The sequence below is a fragment of the Nycticebus coucang genome, chromosome 11, assembly GCF_027406575.1.
Source record: "Nycticebus coucang isolate mNycCou1 chromosome 11, mNycCou1.pri, whole genome shotgun sequence".
Classification (NCBI taxonomy): Eukaryota; Metazoa; Chordata; class Mammalia; order Primates; family Lorisidae; genus Nycticebus; species Nycticebus coucang.
Genome location: NC_069790.1, coordinates 84,142,352 through 84,164,930, shown reverse-complemented (window position 1 = coordinate 84,164,930; position 22,579 = coordinate 84,142,352). Strand labels below are relative to the sequence as shown.

The 22,579-nt window shown below is 38.5% G+C and overlaps 1 protein-coding gene across 2 annotated transcripts in view; it reads right to left on the bottom strand.

The window, feature by feature from the left end:
• Positions 1-4,410: 4,410 nt before the first annotated feature.
• The window catches only part of ZNF277 (zinc finger protein 277), a 108,579-nt gene continuing 90,410 nt past the window's right edge, over positions 4,411-22,579 (bottom strand). For both annotated transcript variants that reach the window (XM_053609570.1, XM_053609571.1), the window contains exons 6-12: positions 20,100-20,210; positions 18,292-18,424; positions 12,013-12,080; positions 10,238-10,334; positions 8,480-8,522; positions 7,421-7,595; positions 4,411-5,747 (exon numbers count right to left, since the gene is read on the bottom strand). In XM_053609570.1, coding sequence (XP_053465545.1) covers positions 5,561-5,747; positions 7,421-7,595; positions 8,480-8,522; positions 10,238-10,334; positions 12,013-12,080; positions 18,292-18,424; positions 20,100-20,210 — 814 coding nt within the window. In that variant the 3' untranslated portion in view covers positions 4,411-5,560. The remainder of the gene's footprint in view (positions 5,748-7,420; positions 7,596-8,479; positions 8,523-10,237; positions 10,335-12,012; positions 12,081-18,291; positions 18,425-20,099; positions 20,211-22,579) is intronic.

Genomic DNA, 22,579 nt, shown 5'->3' with positions numbered 1-22,579 from the left:
GCTGGGTAAGTAACCAAGAAAGTCCGTGACTCCAGGGAAGGCTTTCCTATATCTACATGTATATGATCCCTACTGGTGCTCACTCAGCATTTATCAATACATAATATCTGTACATATTCGTGGGGTACACGCAATATTTTGTTACCTGCATAGGGTGTGTAAGGATCAAGTCAGGGTGTTTAGGGTCACCACTGTGTCATGTATTCATCATTTCTAGGTGTTGGGAACATTTCAAGTCCTCTCATCCAGCTATTTTGAAATATACAATACATTGTTGTTAACTATGGACACCCCACTCCGCTATCACCCATTAGATCTCATTCCTTCTGTTAAACTGCATATTCATACCCAGTCTTTTTGCACCCCACCACAAACACCCTCCTACACCTCTAGAAACTGTTACTCTATTCTCTAACCTCTGTGAGATCAACTTTTTTAGCTCCCACATGTGAATGAGTTGTCTTTCTGTGTCTGGCTTGTCTCACTTAACACCACCTGTTCCATCCATGTTATTACAAATGAAAAGATTTCCTTTATGTGGCTGAATAGTATTCCACTGTGCACATTTTAATTTTCCTTACCCATTTTTCCATTGACTAACACTTAGGTTAATTTCCTATTTTGGCTGTTACAAATAGTGCTGCAATAAACATGGGGGTGCAGGAATCTTCTTGATATCCTGATTTCTATTCCTTTGGATAAATAACCAATAGTGGGATCTCTATTTATAGAGATAGTAGTATAAATCTACTCTCTACTAACTACTTTCTAGTAACTCTGTACTAACTACTATAAATAGTAACTCTACTACTATATAGTAGTCCTATTTTTAATTTTTTGAGAAATCTCCATACTGTTTTCCATCATGGCTCTACTTATTTATATTCCCACCAACAGTATATAAGAGACTTGGTGATAGAGACTACATGTATCTTGGAGACAGAATTTGCCAGGACATGGTGATAGACTGGGTGATACAGGAGGGAGTGTGTGGGCCAGATGGCAAGGGGTCTCAGATGCCAAATTGTGCACTTTATCTTGTAGGCAAGGTTGGTGTTGGAGTGGGTTGCTTTCTGTAACAGTAAAAAATTAATATTTGTCCTTTACTTTTAGAATTTTTTAAAAAATAATTTACCATACTATATTCTTTTACTCTTCTAATGTTTTCCAAATGGAGAAAACACCCAAATAACAATTGATGGTCTTCCTAGATTTTATTTACTGCTTACTTGGTATTGAAGTTATTTGATTGACAATAACCTCAGCAATCTTTTTTTTTTTGTAGTCTAATTTTATAAGCCAAAAAGGATACAGCTTCACTTGAATCTTAGACATTGTGAAGCTAATACTAACTTTGATGAATGTTTTCAGTCTGAATTAGCATGCTTACAGTGCCATTGACTCTTGCAAATTGCTGTGATCAGGACCTGAACATGTTTTAGCTTTTAAATATGTCAATTATTAGGCATAAGAGTTCGGCTGCAGCCCCTGGTTTAATCCTCTAGCTATCCATTATCTAAAGCTTATTGAAGGAGTTGAGTTAAACTTTAAGGATGAAGGGTGGCTCTTTTTGCAGACTCAACAAACAATAGCTGCAATTTGATGCCTTTGATAGAAGAGTACTGGGTATGCTAATTCTACATACAATTTCAGCAAAGCACTTATAGTAAAAAAACTCACTAATGTTCTGATTGCACACTCTGCTCCATCCTCTTAAAAAGAAATACTTTCCCTCCATTCATTAAAAAAGTTCAGGACTTGGTTTTGTCTCTTTATAAATTCCCATATATTATATGGTTGCATATTACATTGCTATGCCTTTTTGTTTAGGCAAGTTCTCATCTTTCTGATGCCTAATTTCTCCTCTTTACCATGGATGAGGGTAAAATTCCTGGCTAGATAACCTGTAACATTGTGTTTTGCGTGTCAGTATGATACATAGAAAAGACCTGAGGACTGCTAAACTGGACCTGAAATGTTTTCTTCTGTGGTAATGCAAGATCTGTACTTGTAGAGGGCCCTGCCACATCATTTTTGCATTACTCCTTCCTCAATCTTCTTGTGAAGCCCTCGCCCAGGCTTCATAGGGCGCAAAACCAATGTATGAGGCAGGCTGGAAGTGCCAGGGAATTAATGACCCTGGGAGCAGCCTTTGACCCATGACCAGTGGGAGCTGGTGGATAAATGGCCTGGCTTTTTTGCATCCCGGTGGTGGTGGGCACTGGGGGAGGGGGAGTGATTCTAAGAAGTGTTCCGTGCAGTCTCCCAGAGGTCCTCAGTGAGGGCGAGCTGGCCTCACCACCGGTTATCTGCCTTTATTGCCCAGCCTCCGTCCCATGTGGAACTGTATCTATTTGCCTCCTGACTGACTGACTACACCTAGAGTATTTAGTGTCACTTTCTAAGAGGCGTTTTCCTGGTAATCCCATGTCCACTATTCCCTGAGAGGCTGTGTACCTTCTAGAAGGGCCAGCTGATAAATGACCAAGCAGATGGATAATTATCACCTTTATTGCTAATTAAGACTGGACAACATGACTTATGGCTGTGGGCAAGTGGACTTCCTAATATTGAACCCCCGAATTAGGCAGACTTACAGTGTTGGACAATTTCAGGCTTCTGACTGCACAAACAGAGTCTACCATCCTAAGGTTTGCAGAGTAGAACAGAATGTGTTCTCTGCAGACCAGCAGATCCCAAGAGAAGCAGCAGGAGGAAGGGGCTGAAGCACGATACCTATTTCCTGTTCTCCAAATTTCTAGTTGGAAAATTTACTCCTTCTCCCTTAAAGGAGTTGAGGGAGGAGGCAGAGAAACCAGGAATGTTATTTAATGGATTTCCTTTCTCATAGAAACAAGATATTAGGGAAAAGGAAATTCCCGTTTTACAGTACTGGTTTTCATTCTCTTTGCTCATTGGGTTTACCCATAAGCTTTGGGCTAAACAAGATCTTCCTTTGCTGGAGATCAGCAATCTATCAGAACAGTGCTGCTCCCACCTTCATGAGTGCAGCCCTTACCCTCCCCTCTAAATAACAGCTACTATTGCCTTGCGAATTTTCCTGGGGCTGGTGGTGAAGAGTATAGCTATTGCCCTTAGAAGGAAATTCATTCCATAGAAAAAATATCCAATGTACTCAGCCCTACTATGAAACTAATTTATAGCTTTCATATGAAAGTTGTAACCTAAGAATATGGGGAAGGGGGAAAGGGAGGGAGGGGAGGAGGGAGGATGGGCGGAGGGAGGGTGATTGGTGGGATCACACCTACATTTTACAAGGGTACATGTGAAACTTAGTAAATGTAGAATATAAATGTCTTAACACGATAACTAAGAAAATGCCAGGAAGGCTATGTTAACCAGTGTGGTGAAAATATGTCAAAGGGTATATAAAATGAGTGTATGGTGCCCCATGATTGCATTAATGTACACAGCTATGATTTAATAATTAAAAAAAAAAAAAAAACAGAAAGAAAATAAAGCACTTGCTAGGAGACCAGGCATCATAATGCTCCCAGAACCCTGCACTTCCCATACCAGAGGCACAGTGACGTCCTCAGACTCCCCAAATCCTTGATCCTGTAAACTTACATGTGATGGGGGGAAGTCTCCCTCAAGAAGTTAACATGTTTTAGCATTCCTGCAGGAAGGATGCACAGGTATTTCTCTCAGGGTGACACAGGAGACATTCTTGGGAAGTCTAGGTATAGGCAATGATGGCAAGCCAGTCACGAGGTCCGTTCTGAAGGATCTTGAGAAGTCTGTTTTTTCCATTTGGCCTCTTACCTTTCTTTTTCCCCTTCGAGCTTTCTGTCTTTGACATCCCTGATCCACGGAGTCTGGGCTGCACAAAATGACCTTCCACCTTCTCCTGGGTGCTTGCTTCTTAGTTGTTTGTCACAGTGGACCCTGCTGTTGCCTCCTGCTGTGGAATTGGCCGGGCTTGTGAAGCCTGTCTTCTAAGAATAGTCACCCTTCCATTCCCTAATTTGTTTCAGTTGAAAAACATCCTCAGTGGATTTCTGACTAAAGTTGCTGTTGCTATTTTCAGCAGCTTGAATCCCGAGGTGTATTCATTTGGATAAGGTTTGGGTAAGAATGACAGAAAAGCCCAAGTTACGGTGAGAAGGCAGTTTCTTTCTTTCACAAAAATGTCTAATTCTACACTCCAGGGCTGGATAGTGTCAGGGATCCAGATCCCTCGGACGTGGATGCTCGACCACCCTTGGCTTTAACCTCACTGTCCCACAGACACAGGTCTACATCCCAGGCCACGGGAGGCAGGAAGGGATGAGAAATAAAGCAGGGGGTGCATGTCCAGGAAGTGTGAGCTGTTACGGATTATAAGACTCTCAAGAACTACACCTACCAAATGCAATGGTGATCTTATTTGGAACTGGATTAAACAAACCAACTGTAAAAAGACATTTATTACTCTCTATATATCCACGTTAGCTTTTTGGAAATACAAAGAAAACAAAATGATCCTTTACTCCTAAATAAGTAAATGTGTTTTTCCTAAAAACAAAGACATTCTCCCATAAGCACAGCACAATGATCAAAATCTGAAAATAAACAACAATATCATAACATTTACTATGGATCTTATTTAAATATTGTCAATTGTCACACTAATGTCTTTTATAGTAAAGGAAAACATCTTTCTCTTGGTCAGGCATCCAATCCAGGATCACACTGTGCTATGTTTAGTTTTTCAGTCTTTGATTTTGTGAGCTTGACACTTTTCAACTTGGGTCTGTTTCTTCCTTATATTCAGGGTATGCATTTTTTTTTTTTCCCCCTCTGTAGTGTATCTTACCAGGAGATACGCAATACCAGTTGTGGAAGTGATAATATAAAAAGACATTTTGAGGGAAGTGGGGAAAATGGAAAACAGATGATATTAAGAACTTACTGTTAATTTTGTTACATGTCACAGCAGTATTGTGCTTATGTAAAAAACTGTACTATCTGCTAGGGACATACATACGGCTTGATGTCCATTTCTAGAGAGTTTGGAAACTCTAGGTAGAAAGTAATAATGATAATGTAGACAGCTCTCGAATATTCTAAAATAATGTCCAATTTCCACAGGTTTACTCAGGTTACTCAGGTTTCTGACCATTGTTCTTTCTTCTGTGGCTCCTCTTTTTGGTCTTGACTTTACAGTTTACCCTATAGAATAGAGAAAGCACACTATCAAATTTTCTAACTTATTGGATGAATCAGCCTGTGGAGGAGACTGAAATTACTAGTTGAAAATCAGGTTAATGAATAATTTGAGTATTTCATTTCTTTGTGATTAGCATGTCCTCCCTCCAGATAATTACAGGTTTAGTGAAATGAGATCATTTAAGATGCTCATACAGTAAAACTTTATAGCCAGAATACAAAGAGTCTTCATTTTATTTTCTGTTTTAGTCTTTGAAAAGAACATTCATTTTTGAAAAGTTTATGTCACCAAGGACTAATCCTTCGTTGACCTTCAAATTCAAACTATGCTTTCATGTCTGTCTCATAAGAGAAAAACATGAAAATGACATTGCTTCTGTAGTAGTTTCTACTTTTTTAAGCACTCTTGTAGTAGCAACTGGTTCAAAATACTGCTTTGTTTCAAAGCATGAAGTTTAGATGTATCTTCACTGATGATGGGAACATTTTCATTTTGTTCCTGAGATGTCAGGTCACTTTCACTGTCAGAGAGTGTACACAGGAGAGTGTCGTTTTCATAGGTTGGAAAATAATACCTGAAAACAACGATAGACACACAGCATTAAATAACCAAACTAATAAATTGAAAGTTTTCCAGGCAGCTGAATGTACACATTACTATAATTTTGTTAGGTTCCCTTGCTAACAATCTCACAGCATTTTGCAAAGCCTATATTGGAGGCAGCTTCTGAGTTGCTTTCACTTTGACATTTACTGTTTGATATCAGCCTTACTGAATCTAATATCCTTGCTAGCTGGCCATTCATTCAGCCTCCGCCTGATAATCTATTATGATAAGAAAAACACTATCTTCAAAAGGCAGACTACTCTGGTACTGGAAAGCTCCAGCTATTAGAAGCTAAAAATGACACTCCTCTCGTTTCTACTCAAAAGTCCTGGTTCTTCCCTATAACAAAGTCCAAATAGTTACTTTTTCCAACACAAATCCTTCAAAATACTTAGCGAAAAAAATTATGTTTTCCCTTATGTTTTGTTTTCCAACCTAATCTTTACTGATTCCTTCATTCTAGGTGATTACAAACTACAACATTCACTAATTCGAGTTTCTTACTTTGGTTCCTTCTCTGGATACCCTTTGGAGTTACTGCTGAGGTACCTCTAAGAATTTTAATCTCTATAAGAAAATTTACAGGAACAAGGTACCAGTTCCATCCATGGCTGACTCTGGCTCTCAAAAATATGAGATTTCAGAAGGGGAGAAACTATGGCTTTTGGTTTAGGGCTCTGGGGTACCTAGTTAAGGTGTTCTAAGAAGAGAGGAACTTCTGGGCATCTGGAATCCCAAGGCCACATCTCGAAGTTTCCTCAACTGAGGTTATCCAGAAAGGCTGGATTGACAAAGAATACTTGAAGGCCTGACAGCACCTCAGTAGGTATATACCAGATGTCCAAATGCTTAACATTTTCAAAGTGTCATTATGTAAAATACATACCCAAAGCCCTAGCAGCATGTCTACCCATGTGATTTTGTTTCTAGGCATTTATCTAAATGAAATAATTCAATAAGTGTGCAGAGATATGTTCTTTTTTTTCTTTTAGAGACAGAGTCTCACCTTATCACCCTTGGTAGAGTGCCGTGGCATCACAGCTCACAGCAACCTCAAACTCCTGGGCTTAGGTGATTCTCTTGCCTCAGCCTCCCAAGTAGCCGGGACTACAGGCACCTGCCACACGCCCGGCTATTTTTTTTTGTTGTTGCAGTTTGGCCGGAGCCGGGTTTGAACCCGCCACCCTTGGTATATGGGGCTGGCGCCCTACCCACTGAGCCACAGGCACCACCCCAGAGATATGGATGTTCATTGTAGCACTATTTATAATAGCAAAAAGAAACAACCTAAATATATAACAAATTAGGGTATATCCATACAGTGAGATATTTGGCAATCATTAAAAATTAAACAACAGATATGTGTTGGATATGGAAAGATATTTATAATATTTTGTTAACAAAATATAACTTAAAGTCTATGTCTATTTCTATATTTATCTACATACTTATTTTCACACCACAAATTCTGAATAAGTCGGGTTTCATTTGTAAGAGAGGAATCATTTTAAAAATAAAGTTTTTGTAGATGTTCATGTTTTACAATAAATGTGTATTCCTTAAGTATAAAGAAATTAAATAAAAGGACAAAATAAGGGAGAAGGAGCGAAGAGGTATAGCTCTACCTATAGCAGTACTTACTCAAGTTGATCCCATGTCTTTCTCTCAGGAAGCAGTGAAGTATGTTTAGTTTCTTGCATGTGAGTCCTTAAGTCTGCTTTGGATTTGAACTTCATGTGGCAGCCATAACATCTACACTGGTGAACTTGCCTCCGAATGAAATTGACCAGTTTCACTTGCTGATAGAAATTTAATCCTGAAAATGACAGTATAGACTTACGTGTTAGGCACTATTCTAACATTTTCCATATATTAATATATTTCATCTCACAAAACCTTATCGGTAGTATTATCATACTTATATTAAATATTAGGAAACTATCCAAAGGTGCATAGCTAGTAGCCAGCATTTGACATCAGATTGCTGGTTGCGCTGCCAATGTTCTTGACTACTAAGTAATTTATATATACACATGTGCATATATAAATGTATATACACATATAAATTTATGTGTCTGTAAGAGCAGAAAAGCAAAGTAACACATTTAAGAGACAAGGAAAGTAGTGGCTGAACTGAGATGTGAAAAGTGAGCTTTTTTCTGTTAGGTCTATTAGCAAGCCAGTACTTTATGTTTTAATGCCCCACATCCTTCTGTTGTGATGCTGAGAATGATACAGTTGGGTATACCTACAATAAAAAATCCCAGCTACACTGCCAGGCAGTGCTTTGCATACATTATTCACTCCTAACATTTTCCTGACCTGAGGGCCAATATCACCTAGCCAGTAAGTGCTGGAGCTGGAATATAAACTCTAGTACTACTTCAAAATCCATGCTTTTTCTGCTAGCCCCCCTCCACTTTATGATAAATATTAATCATTAACTTATATTTTATTTGAAGAACTCATATATACAGGAAAAAGGAAAAAGGCCTATATAAAACAAAAAACCATATTTGACTATTACAGTTCAACATGGTTGAGAATCACTGCTGCAGAGAGTTCTGTTAAGACCATCTGTACCAACACATTTGGATACGTGCTCTCCAATCACGGCTACAGAACACGGGTGTCGTTTACAGGATGGCTTGTGAAAAAAAAATGCAGCATCATGGTAAACAACTTCCGAGTCAAACTTACCAAGTTCTGATTTTATTTTGAGAAGGTCAAATTCGTGTGCATCCTAAAAAAGGAATGAATACATATGTAAGCGTATGAATGATTTAATCTTTCAGGCTGAAGTTACAAAGATAGCATGGTCACAGACTATGAGAAGTTAGAAACTCTGGGTTCATCGTCGTCTGCTTGTGAAGTCTTCTGAGTCTAACTACTTGCCTCCATGTTCAACTTTTTAAAGTATAGTTCAAGCAAGTCATGTCAATCAGTTAAAGCATTTTAATCATTCACGGTTTCTATCGATAGTTTTACAGCTTATACTGTATGCATTCTGCAGTCTGATAAAAGTCTAGGTAAGATGAAGCTAAACTGTACTGCGCATCTGGACTAGAATTATGGATACTGATTCTTTGATCCACAAGCAGATAAATAATTTTACAAATACTGCTTTCCATTTTACGCTGTCAAATACACCGTTTAAACCTGAACGTTTCTCTTCACTTACATCTTGCCACACATTATACTTCCTTTCGCTTTTCACAAGGCAGAAACTTATTTTATTATGTTTGTTCCATTCGTGCAGTTGCTCATCTGTGTAAATGTTTTAATTTAAATGCTCATGAAGGATAAAGATCATCTAACTCACTGTGATGGCAGTTAGAGCAGTATGTGAGTACCACTATGTCGGATGACCAGGAATTCATGGTGCGTTATCACTGAAAGTGACTAAAAAAAGGATTAAGGACCCCTGTCAAGGATGTGAAAGGGAATCCCCACACAGGACAGGGGTACTGGGGCTCCCTTTCATATAAGTCATTAGCATATTACGAGTTAAATTTAAACACAGGAAATCACCCACACAAAATAATGGTAACTTGTTTTTAGAAACACTTAATTCTCTGCTTTCATAAGGATAAATGCTCATGGACTTTCTAACACTTGCTAGGTCTTTATTTTATTGAACTTGTAGCAGGGTGGAGTGAAAGTGGGTAAAAGAGGAGCATATGGTCCACACTGACAGAAGTGGCTGGAGAAAGGGGAGGGAGAGAATGTCAGAATCGTCCAGCAATATTTTTCTATTATAATCACCCTTCTATCCCCAAGCTGCAATATGGTCATGAATCATTAGATCTTTCCCTTCTGTCCCCTCAGGGTCCACTTAAGGATCAGAGCTGTGGGCCACTTCTCAGGTATGCTGAGGTGAAAAAAAGGTTTAGAACTACTAGTTTGAAGCTGCACTATAACCTAAAATAGCATCAAGAAGGGAATGCACAGACTGGAAAGTTCCCAGATTTCTTCTCCCCAAATCCTCGTTCCTGAAGCAGCTGTAAGACCACACCCTGGACCCTCTCCACCTAGCCCATCTCGCCAAATCCTCCAGGGGTTATATAAATGGCAACAGCCTCCCTTCTTGCTCTCCTACTTAACAGCACAGGAAGCACTAGAAAAGGACTCAGGACCTGCCCATATCCTGGGTACTGTTAGTCCTGGTTGCTGATGCCACCTCGTGAGCTACAACTGTCTTGTGAGCGCCTCAAAGGTGGGATGGCATCAGTGGTCTGTGAAGGCCCACACTGACAGCTCACCCAGCCAACTTTACTAACTTGCTCGGAGCTCTGGCTCTCCTTAATGGACCCTACCTATCTCTTCTGCTTTACCTAAAGCACTTCTAGGAATGGAATGATAATGGACAAACTCAAGTACAAGCAGATGATGGTGCAATAATTACCAGCCTCCTCCTGTCAAAACAAAACAAACTTCAAATGAATAAAAGTATTTTACCTCCATGTGGCCATACAACTTCTCGATTGCTTCTGCTTGCTTTTCACAAAATAAGCAGACAGCAGAGGCAGGGTGTTCTTCCCAATCAGACCAGTCCCTGGATTTAAAAAACCAAAAACCAGAAAACATGGATATTTCCTTCATTAAAAGGGTATACTACGCAGTGACTTGGTATAATTTTAACCTTCCTGGGAAACCTGTCTATCTCTTTCAACTCTGATATTTTGGTAAAGACTGATCATATTATGACTTTCTGATACAACTTTTGAAATTCAAGGCAGCACCATGAAATTAATAATAGCAAACAGGGGCTGCTCTATTTTCTCATACTTGCCACTCTTCTGAGCAGCTATTTCACTACAGAATCACAGTAAAGTCCTCCTGAGACAACAAGGTTTAATTTGCAAAGAAGACGTGTTCCAAGATGCAATGCTCTCTCTCATTAGTCACAACCTCTCTCACTAGCCACCACCACCAAGCGTATATGGTGTGAGGTGTGGTGCTGGGAATGCATTTCTGCACGACAAACAGTATACTTTAAAAAGGCAAACCACACAGCTTTCTCTAGGGAAATATTGAGCATTTTAAATGGGGCAAGTGTTAAAATCTAGTAGTAGACAGAGAACTCAAAAGCATACAGGATCCCTTTCACCACTGTCCCCCTTCACTTAGGTTTTTGAAACACTGTCAACTTCTTTCCATTCCCAAACCAGGAAAACTGCCAATTGGGAAGACTGGTGGAGAGGAACCACCCATTCACACTCAAGAGAGGGGAGGATTTCTCACGGCAAGTTGAGAAATTACCACTGATGTTATTTCAAAGATCAACTTAACCCAATTCACATGGAAGCATCCCTATGAGAAAACAGGAACTACTTCCCCCAGCTCTACCTATCCAGAAGCGAGCCACCAGGCCATCGGTTTCTGGTCACAATTACTACTCTGTGTAACCCTTTGTGTCATTAAAACTTTAACATGCACCTACTAAATATACTAACTAGTGTATGCTAGTGGGGAAGAAATGTTTATATTTTAGTAGGCCCGGGCTGGGTTTGAACCCGCCAGCCTTAGTGTATATGGCTGGCGCCCTACCCCCTGAGCTATGGGCGCCGCACCAAACGTTTATATTTTAGTGTGAAAGACACCCTGCCTGAATCTCTGTGTACCAGGGAAATTCAGCAAATGGCAACTCTCCAACTTTGGGCTCTACTTCACTATTAAAATAATATTAAATCAAAATCCTGAGAGAGGAAAAAAGGCTGAACAGCTCTGACTGAAAAGAGGATGAAAAGTAGAGAATCCTTTTAGGTTGAAAAGAACACTTTCAAGCTTATAATTTCAAGCAAAGGAGCTGTGAAATGTTTTAACTTAGTCATCAATGGGATGAGCACAGCCCGGATTAACTTCGATTCTGTTATATTCTCTATTCCAAGGGCTTCAGCCTGGAGAGTTCAAAGACAGCATCACTTTAAGGTCTGGGCACAGACTGAGTATGCAAAGCACTTTGGATATGTATTTTTCTATGAATTATATATTATTATTTACGTGTTCAGTTAACAGTTTTAATTTAGGTGGAATAACAGTGTCTTTAGTAATTTTTATGTCAATGCTATTTTGAATTCGAGTTCTTGCCGTATTACATGAAAGGATGCATGGCTCAGACAGGTTTTCTTTCTTTTTATGCTACCTCTTCATAATGAGAATTTTAAAGCAAACTAAATAATTGTCTTCCTAGTCTTGAAACACTATAATTAGTTAGCAGCAACAAGTCTTACTCTTCCTGATGGTCTAGCAATTCCCGATCATCTTCCAGCTGAACTTCTTCCCAGGATTTTCCGAGTTCCTTTGTAGGAAGAACAGAAGGATCAGAGAGATGGGGGTAAGGAGAGACAGGAGAGAGCAAATAGATACAGGAAAAAAAAAAAAAAAAAAAAGCAAACAAAAAAGTCCCCCTACTCAAGTGGCTTTGAAACAATGCAACCAGGATTTACAGACAGCCCCCAACTTACGATGGTTTGACTTCATGGATTTTTTACATTAGGATGGTACAAAAGTGATACATGTTCAGTATGCTCTTGGACTTAAGTTAGGGTTATCTCCTGGCAAACCCATCCTACGTTGAAAATGTCTTATGTTGAAACCTTATGATATTGTCAATTTAGGATGGGTTATTGGGACACAGTCCTATCATAACTCGAGAAGCATCTGGTATTAAAAATGTTATTCCAGTAACCAGGAAGGATATATCCTAAAATGCTTTTAATGTGCTTACCTTTTTGGAGAAGCAGCGGTATCTTTTTGATAAAGTTATTTTCTCTTGAAATTTATGTTTCTCAACCCTGGATACATTTTAAAATTTCTTTCTTTCTTTTTTTTTTTTTTTTTTTATAAAAAACCGAGATCTCTTGATGGAGTGAGCCCCTGAAACAGCCTCCTAGATGGACTCTGTTTCTTCTCATAGTCCCCTGTAATAGTCCACTTCCCTGACCTCAGTGATTTTTCTAAATGACACTCTGCTGCTTATATAAACATAGCTCAACATCACACTTAGAACCATGGTTTGTAAGACCTCTGTGCCCTCCCCTGGCTCTCTCTCCAAACTTATTTTTCTATCACCTTTTCTCTTCCTCACTTGCTCCAGCTGGACTAGTCTTTTTATTGTACTTTGAACACAGCACGTTTGCTTCTACCTGGATACATTTACACTTCTCCTCTCAGCCTGAACCCCTGCTGCCTTCCTTATCTGCATGGCTCAGTCATTCTGGTCTCTGCTTAAAGGTCACCACTTCTGCCTTTGTACATCTAAAATGCCACCACTCCTCCAAGTTGCTGTTCGTTCTTATATCATGTTTTACTTTTCTTCAAAGCATGATCACCACCTGAAGTCATTTTGTATATCTGTTTTCTTATTTATCATTCACATCCTCTTCCCCATTAGAATACCCATGAGGACATGATCTTTGTTCACTGCTAAAATTCCACAGCCTGGTAGACAGTAGGTACTAGAAAGTATTTTTTGAGTTGGATTACAACTGAAAAAAAACCTATAAATTTAAGGCCGATTTAGATTCTACCTCAAAGGTTTTTGCAAGGTGAGCAAGTGACTTAGGTTAATGTCTATAAAGCACATAATACTAGGTATGAATGGGTACTCCACTACCTAACCAAGTCCCTTTTAGATATCTTCATTGTTCTATATCCTTCTTTGGAAAAACAGAACCTCAAATCACTCAATTATGGATATTTTCTTCCTCAAAGGTATTCATTTACCTAAAAACAAAGAACTATGAATGCCATCATAATTTAGGGGGAGAAAGAAAATCGATGATTCATCAACTTAATGAGAGGTTTGGAAGCTGTCATTATTTATCAGCTAAATGATGCATAAATTCAGACATACAGAGATCTACCATAATGTCATTAGAAACAGTTAATTTGGACTCTATAATGTACTTCCCAGAGTTGTCATGAAGTGTCTAAACCTCATTATAGGGCACCAAAATGGCCTCAACATTGCCAACAGGATTGTTGTTAGAATTTTTGGCAATGAATTAAATCCTTCATGCCTTACTTGGTTTCTTTCTACTTGCCCTTAAGGTCCTGCTTTTGTTGCTGCAAGATATTGAAGGAGGAGTCTTCTGAGATATTATCATTCTACATGATATGGGCAAATGTTGCTTATTAATAAATGTTTGAGAGCAAAGTAACAAAAATATCTTTCACTGTCACAATTCCAAATTTTAACCAAATTTAAACCATTATCTTGTAACTTCCTCAGTATTCAGTGCAAATGTAGGAAATCTGTCTGGGCAATATAGCATTAGCCATTTACCATACTTCAAAGAAAAATGCATATCTATGTCTAATAGTATATTAGGAAATAAGCAATTTTCATGTGACAGTGGCCTGGACTTCTGCTTTGGTAAAGTTAAACATATGATTTATTACAGGAAAAAGACCCAAGAGGGAAAAAAGCCCTGGAAAACAAACCACATAACTCTCTAATTAAGAGACTGCGTCTGCTAATGAATCATGTCAGGAAAGCAAAGAATGCAAGAAAAACAAAGTTTGGAAGGCATGTCAGTAAAGATGTTCAGAACACCCCCTCAAACCTCTGCATCAGATGGCTTATGAGCAATGAGAGGGTGGAAAAAAACATGGAAAAAAAATCCCCTTTGCATGGCACTGCTCCACCCAATATATACATGCTTACACGTGCTTATGCAAAAACCCATCGGAAGCAGAAAAAGAGAAGTGGTTCAAATGTAAATGATTTCCTTAGAAATAACTGTAATAAAACTATGAAAAATTGATTAAAAGCTTATTTTTGTTAGAAGTAGCTTTGTATACTTTAAAAATAAAACAAATGAAATCAAAGAAAGATAAAAGCATGGCAACAATAGTTCCCTTTAGGAAACTCTCGGTTTGAATTGTGAACACCCAAGGAACGCATGGCTGAGGCCTCAGTGATGGTAAGCAGCCCGTTACACTCTGAAGCAGGGCCACCGAATGTGAAACTACCTTGTCCCCTGGCCTTTCCTTCTATTTGCTGAAATGTTTTATTTGTGCGGAAGGAAAAAAAAAAAGCAAGAACTTGAAGTAGATGATCCAGACTATGGCAAAGATCTTTGATGTATTTGCATGTCTGTTATTATTCAGAAACTGATATGAATTATTAAACATGAAAATTATCTCACCAGAGAAGAAAAAAGGAACTTACAATTTGCTGAGCTCATAGAAGGGGCAAAAACAGCCTTTTTGTCCCTGGGCTCTCCCCCCTTTGCTGACTGTTAGAAGGCATCCTGCCCCCGATATAGGGATGCACCCATCTCTGCCGCACTGGACACTATACACATGTTCCAGCTGGAGATGAGGGACTCCGTGAGCGGATGACTCCATCACTGCACATATCTGCTACAGGAAAGGTCAGATTTCCACACACCATTCCAAGGTGTTCAAATGAACGTGCTGACATGTCTGTCCCCTATCCCGACTTCTGAGTTCTCACCTAAATCAGCCTGCTGTCTACAATGTTCAGCAATTCTTCTATCTTTTGCCCACACTCTTACACTCACATCGGCCTTTTCCCTCAGAGGAATAAGCAGCAAATGTCTCTTTTTTTTTCTTTCTTTTTTTTTTTTTAAATAATAAAGCACTGCCATTATTTATTGCTTCAGTAAAATTTTAGGGGAATTTATTCTTCATAGTGATGATTTATTCTCCATGTTCTTCATAGTAAATATTAATGAGGTCTGAAATAAACCTAAAATGATACAGAGAAAATATTGGCTCTCATTTTTCTCTAACTATACACAGTCGATGTTTGGAACAGTCTTTTACATACTCATTCTATGTGTTGTTGTACTTTTAACTGACAATAACATTCCTTGAAATGTTCCTAGAATGCTATTAAGGTTGCTTCCTCAGGCAAGCACTTCTAAAGTGGAGGGTACTTGTACATCTTCAGAGACTTTATTGGCTTCTTCAATTCTTTTCAAGGGTGTTTACATCATTTCTATAATGTTAAGGTACCAAACACACTTTACATTTTCTTTTCTTTTCTTGGGTAATCATTCTTACTTTTGCTGGCCATTTAACTCACTGGAAAAGCACACTGCACTAGGAGGGCTGAGGTTGTGGGACAGGGCCGTAAAGGGCTGATTAAAGTCAGCTTTACTGTGACCCTGGCTCACTTTCTAGGTTGTTACAAAGGAGATTAGGCAAAGGAGGATGACCAGACCATTATAAATTCACTACCAACACTTGACCAAAAACCCAACCCAAAGTATAAGATGTAGGCTCCAGTATTATTTCAATCGTACAAATAAAGAAAATTGGTGTTGAGGATAAATAATTTACCCTACCTATGTGACCTAGGGAAAATCACTGAACCTTTCTGTGTCCTAATCGTTTAATCTATATGACAGGCCTATTGGTAATAATTGTGTCCTAGGTGATTAAGAGTAAATGATTTAATATAAATACCTAGGATAGTGCCTGGTCCATAGTAAGTACTCAAATAACTGGAGAAGCATAAATCCTATGTATTCAATTTTGATATGAGGACAATTAATGACAATTAAGGTCATGGGGGTGGGGGGAGGAAAAGCAGAGAGAGGGAAGGAGGGAGAGGGGTGGGGCTTTGGTTTGTGCCACACCTTCTGGGGGCAAGACATGATTGCAAGAGGGACATTACCTAACAAATGCAATCAGTGTAACCTGGCTTATTGTACCCTCAATGAAATTCCCAACAATAAAAAAAAAAAAAAAAAAGCTGTAATCTGTCCCTATATTAGGGACAAGATATCACTGTCTCTGTAAAAAGAAAAAAAAAAAGACTTCTATCAATATTACCCTAAAGTTGTAATTTAGTTTCCATTTTCTATGTTATTGAAGCCTTTACATTCTCCTGAAGCTCTTTTCTCATGCCATGATTCATGGTACATGAAATCTGGGAACAGCATGGGCAGTATAAGCCGGCATGCATCTAGAGATAGCTGGCCCTAGCAGATAAATTCAGTTTTGACAGTTACACACTTTGAAGTCCAGGGAATGAAGTATGGTATTTTTCTAAAAGTGCCCGCAGAATAAGAGTGAGCAGACCCTTTGAAGTCTCCTCTAAAAGGTTAACACTTCTAGCTATGTAATGTTCTGCTAGGACCAAGCTCTTAAGGAAGAATTATTAAATTGCTCCCATAGCTTGCCGCAGTAGCTGAATATCTCTCAGAGCTAACATTGAAGCCCACTCCCTATTGGATTGGGTTGGCCCCTGAAGCAGCATTTGTTCTGGGAAGTAATGACTGAGTGATTTTATCAGAAGATTGAAGGACTCAAGTGCGTTTGCCTTTAGCTGTTGTAAAACATTTGTAGAAAACCTTGGCAACCTGGAAGAGTCAATCTTCAAAAACATGCTAAACTTGCTTCTCAAGGGGTAATTTTAGTTTAACCTTATATGGATTAGTTAGAACAGACAAAAATTCTACCCTAGAGCAGAAATTTCCACATAATTCAGGATATGCTTGTTTCTATCCCATAGATACGATGGCCGATTATATTCAATTAGCTTTCTGCAGCCAATGGGTTTAGATTTTAATTCATTTATATTGAGACAAAAAAAACAAACCAATTTCTAATTGCTTATGAAAACTGCCAGTGAGTACCTGAACTCTCTTTTTTCCAAGCCCTCTATAGAGTTACTTAACTCCTTCTTTTACATGAGTAGTTTCCCTCCTTTGTTACATATAATTAAAAAATGAATGGTTTGGGGGCAGGGCTAGCAGCACTCCCCAGGCATTTCGTCAATAAAAATTCCCCTCCCATGTTCCTGAGCCCTCCCTCATACTACCATCTCTCCTTCTCCCTCCCGTCTGTCCCCCTTCTGCCATCTGCCTCCATCCTAATGCCTCTTCTAACCCAACGGGGCCAGTAATCCACCAAGGCCAGCACCTGGTATGGGTGTTTCTGGACAAGAGCTTTCAATGCACTTAAAATCCTTGGCATGGTAAGCCAGTTAGTCTACTCTATTAGCCAAATAGCCAAACAAATAAAAGTCCCCTTGCATATTACACAGCGTGGTTTCCCTGAAACTCCCCTTAATAATAAGCTGGCCCACGAGAATGATAAAGATATACATTTTTGTGGGGGAGGGAAGGATTTTTTTAGTGGGAAGAAAAGGGAAGAGTATAGCGATTGTTTTTAAATAATTATCTTAAATAGCACCTATCTTGTGATCAATTTTTTTTTTTTTGACTAGAATGTAGAAGTCTCCAGCCTCATGTTAATAGATAATACATAAATGGGGGAGGTGTGTGGATATCCAAATGCTGCATTTTTTCTTTCTTCAAGATCACTGAGTTCTAGAGTCATGACATTTTCACTATAAACACCTGCCAAATAAAAGACAAATCAAATCAAATGCTTTGCAAACAAACTATCTTAAAGCTAATCACTACTTGACCTTTGCACTAATTGCTTATTCAAATATTAGTTGGCCCTTAGAAAGTTTTGTTTGCAGTACTGCAATCAAATTTTAAATTATGAAAAGAAAGCCTTACCAAGTAATTGATGACATAAAATCGGTCATACTCTCTGTTCTTAGGATTGATCCTACGATGCTGTTTTTTCCTCATGTGATCTTTAAGTGTATTTTTGTCCCTAAAGGTTTTCTCACAGTACAAACACTGCAAACTAAAAGAAATACATAAACACTGATAAATTAAACAAGTCTCTTGGATAGTTGCTGCAATATCACTTTATTACTATTCACTTTTGCATTTATTCATTTCAGGTATATAGAATCTTCAAATGGAATACACCACGTTTGTCAGAACCCTCCCACCACCACTTTATTCATTTAACTTTGTAGAATGCCTGATGTGGTTTATTTCGTACTTGGTTAAGTTGTCCGACTTGGCTATTTCGTTAGAACTGTGATTAAAGATTGCTAATGTCCAAAAGTTATTTTGGTGGTTTACTGATCAAATTGCCTATTCTAAAAGGAAGATCTAGGTATGTTCCTTCACATAACTATAATGGTGACTAGCGCTGATTGCCCCTATTGGATATTACAGTTAGTACATGCCTATGGTTTGGTATAAGCTGTGAGTTGATCTGCGAAGTCTGATTCCCACCTTCAGTGCTGACGAGCCGGGACTTGGTAAAATTATTTGCCCTCTCTGCTGACATTTTCTGATTTCTAAACTGAAAATAATACCTACATTTTAGAGAATTTTTATGATTAATACGATTCTTATATATTTTCTACTCAAATATTTCTGACTATGAATTCATTACCTAATGAAGCTGTTGTTATTGGTTTTGCAGATTACTAATAAAGTATCTTTTTTATACTAAGCTTGACAATAGATAATTCTACCTAGTAGAAGGTAGAATTCTACTTTTTTATAGAGTAAGTGCAATCTATTATTGTCTCAATTTTGAATTCTTTTTTATCTCTACTAAATTTCATCTATTTCTTATATATTCTTTGATTGAATATACTCCTTGGCATTATAGTATGTTCTTTTATAGTAAAAATATTACGGGTAGTAAGCTTCTTACAAATATTCATTAATGCTAATCTTGCTAGAAAGCATATCTGGTCTTGTAAATGTCATTTAACAAAGGGGTAAAGGACTCATTTTACCATAGTGTTGATATCAGAATTTGAATTAAGAACTTTTATAATTGATCTGTATCATTTGATACTTTTAAAAAATGGTATTGCTCTAAATGTTGTAGATTAAGAGATATACTTATTAACATTTTATTTAAATAAAGAAAACTGGGTCCTGAGAGAAAAGTCTTTGGCCCTTTCCTAGAAAGAAAAGTGGATACACTTTTAAAAACCATTTTGGTGATCTAAAACATTTTCTTTTTTGTTTCAATAGGCTAAGTTCTAGATAACCAAGGTTTCCAGAAAAATGACCTTGGGAAAATGGAGAACTATATACAAATGTGAATGAACACTAAAAGGCAAAAGAATACATATAGTATGTAGAAAAATTAAAGTGAAAAGGAATTAAGAAATACTAATGGAGAAAGACAAAGGGAAATTCAAAGGAATTTTAATAATGTTCTATTTCTGAGGCTGGATGGTGAGTGTATTGTTCACATCCCATATGACATATCTTATATTGTATGTGTATTGTTTAGTTTATATAGACATACCACTTTTTTAAATTTAAAAAACATTAATGCCAATATGATCTGGATAAAATAAGGACGGTATATAAAATGCAAACTCCTCCAACAAGAGAAATTTCCATTTCTTTAATTACTTCTGACTATTAATTAAAAACAAGTCATAACAGAGTCTTAGACTAAAACAGCTTTAAGCAGTGTTTCACCAAACAGTACTTACCTGTCAAGCTTTTTCTGTAACATACACAGAAATTCATTGCAATTTACAATGTTGTCTGGCAATCCAATGTTGAAAGCATGTTCTCTGGCCATGTGGTTCAAAAGAACAGATCTATGAAGAAATTGGAGCAATTTGTATTATTTAGGAATAGCATCTGTATAATGAAGATACTAAGCAATTTGTATTATTAGGAATAGTATCTGTATAATAAAGACACTAAGTAGAGGTATAAGCAAGAACGTGTGCGCTCTGAAAGACTGCCATGGTGTATGGTACGTAATCACACACAGTCACTTCAGACCTGTGAAGGAGGCCACCTGCTGCACTGTCTGCCAGTGGACAGGGTTTCCCTCTATAGGAGAATCAGGTTCTATCCCTTAAATAACTAAACCGTGCTGCTTTGACTTTTCCAGTTTATCATGGGGAAGAGTAAGAGGCAACTGTCTAACAGAAATCTGAGCTGCTATGATGTAGGATCATAGACATTTAGCCAGTTTATCACTGGATAGTTAAGCCACAGTTAACAGGTCTAATTACATGCAAAAGGTTATGACAGCCTGGAAACTCAATGACCAACCTGTGGATTAGTTTATGCAGAAAATGAAAATTTTATGTAACTTTTACATAGGAAAACAAGTATGTGTACTGAGCTTTTATTATCACTTTAGCTCATAAAATAAAGATGACAGTTTTTACAAACTCATCATCAAAATACCATTGATGGACTGTGTATAGTGACACAGTCACTATTTTATATAGTTTATTTAGACACTTACTTGCTCTCCTAATTTGTTTTAGTCTTTTTTCTTTTCCTTGAGAAAGTGAAATAAAGCAACCTTTCTTTATAAAAATGTTTGTTGACTTTTTTTCTTACTATGTTGCAGGTACATTTATTAATCTTGTGGTTAATATGCCCATCTGCCTAACTGCTTAACTATTACGGATAACTTGCTAATGATACTTTGGGGGGTAGTTCATAGTGCCTTTTGGGCCTTCGAGGGTTCTCCAATAGGCAGCCCAGACAGACTCGGACCTTCCCAGGGGGTTCCAGACCTGAGACTCAGGCTGGGGAATAGTTCAGGTGAAAGCAGGAACTTGGAATCTTTTGTAGGAAGAGAAGAACGTAGGTGGGTGAATGGCAAGGAGGCAGAGGTTACAAAGCTTCTCCCACCCCCAAGGCCATGCTGGGTAGGGTACTGTGCCTCTGGATCCAGACAGCTTCTCTCTAAAGCAGCCAAGCTATAGTTACTTCTGCCTAACACTTCCAAGATGAAGATCCAGACTCAGATTGTGCCTGGATACTGTCTGAAATAACAGCTGGCACAGGGGGTAAAGGAGGCTGGGATGTTTCCTTCAAACGGAGGATAATGTGGGATCGAAAGCTCTTGCCATTAAGAGCCACATTTAACGTACTAATGGGAGCCTAGTCCTGCTCTCAACTTCTCTGGAGGCTAAAAACCTGGCATCTAGGGTCTGTAATTTAGGAGATGGGAGTTAAGCCAGTGGTTGGCTCAGGGCTGAATGACTTAGAAAGTTTCCCCAGTCTCCGTTTGGGCAAGGAGCTTCTGATCCAAGAGGTTTACTCAGGAAGACCTTCAGCCCCAGCCAGCTTGCCACTGTCTGTCTCTTCATTTGGCTGTTCCTGGTATCTTTTATAAGAAAATGGTAATTTTTTTCTTTTCTTTTTCTTTTTATTTTGAGATAGAGTCTCAAGCTGTCGTCCTTTGTAGAATGCCATGGCATCACAGCTCACAGCAACCTCCAATTCTCGGGCTTAAGCGATTCTCTTGCCTGAGCCTCCCAAGTAGCTGGGACTATGGGTGCCTGCCACAACACCTGGCTATTTTTTGGTTGTAGTTGTCATTGTTGTTTGGCAGGCCTGGGCTGGATTCAAACCTGGCCAACTCTGGTGTACATGGCTGGCGCCCTAGCCACTGAGCAACAGGCGCCAAACCAGAAAATTGTAAGTGTTAAGTACGGCGCGTTCCCAAGTTCTATAAGACTTTCTAGCAAATTCTCAAATCCCTGAAATTATCAGTAGCCAGTTGGTTAAAAGTTTGGGTAGCTTGGGGACTGCTTAAACTGAAGGCTGGAGTCTTGCTGTGGGCTAATTCCCTGAAATGTGTACAGTCTGATGCTAACTCCAGGTAATCAGTGCCAGAATCGAATTGGAGTGCACTAGTTGATTTTGGACCAATTTGAGCTGGCAATAGAATTACCAGCCTCCAACTTCTTTTATAGGTCTTTACCATTTCTAATATACCAAAGTGAAAAAGCAAAACCTACCCGATTTGGAGTAAACAAGTTAGTATAGAGAGGTCTATCTGCTGTAGTTCACTGCACATGGTCTTGCCTGTCAGCCAATTTTAAAAGCCCTGAAATATTAAACATAAATCTACTTTTGACATCTTAAGAATCTATTGCCTTGCTCTGTTTAGAGCAATCACAATCCATCTTTGATGTCAGGCATTTTAAAAAGA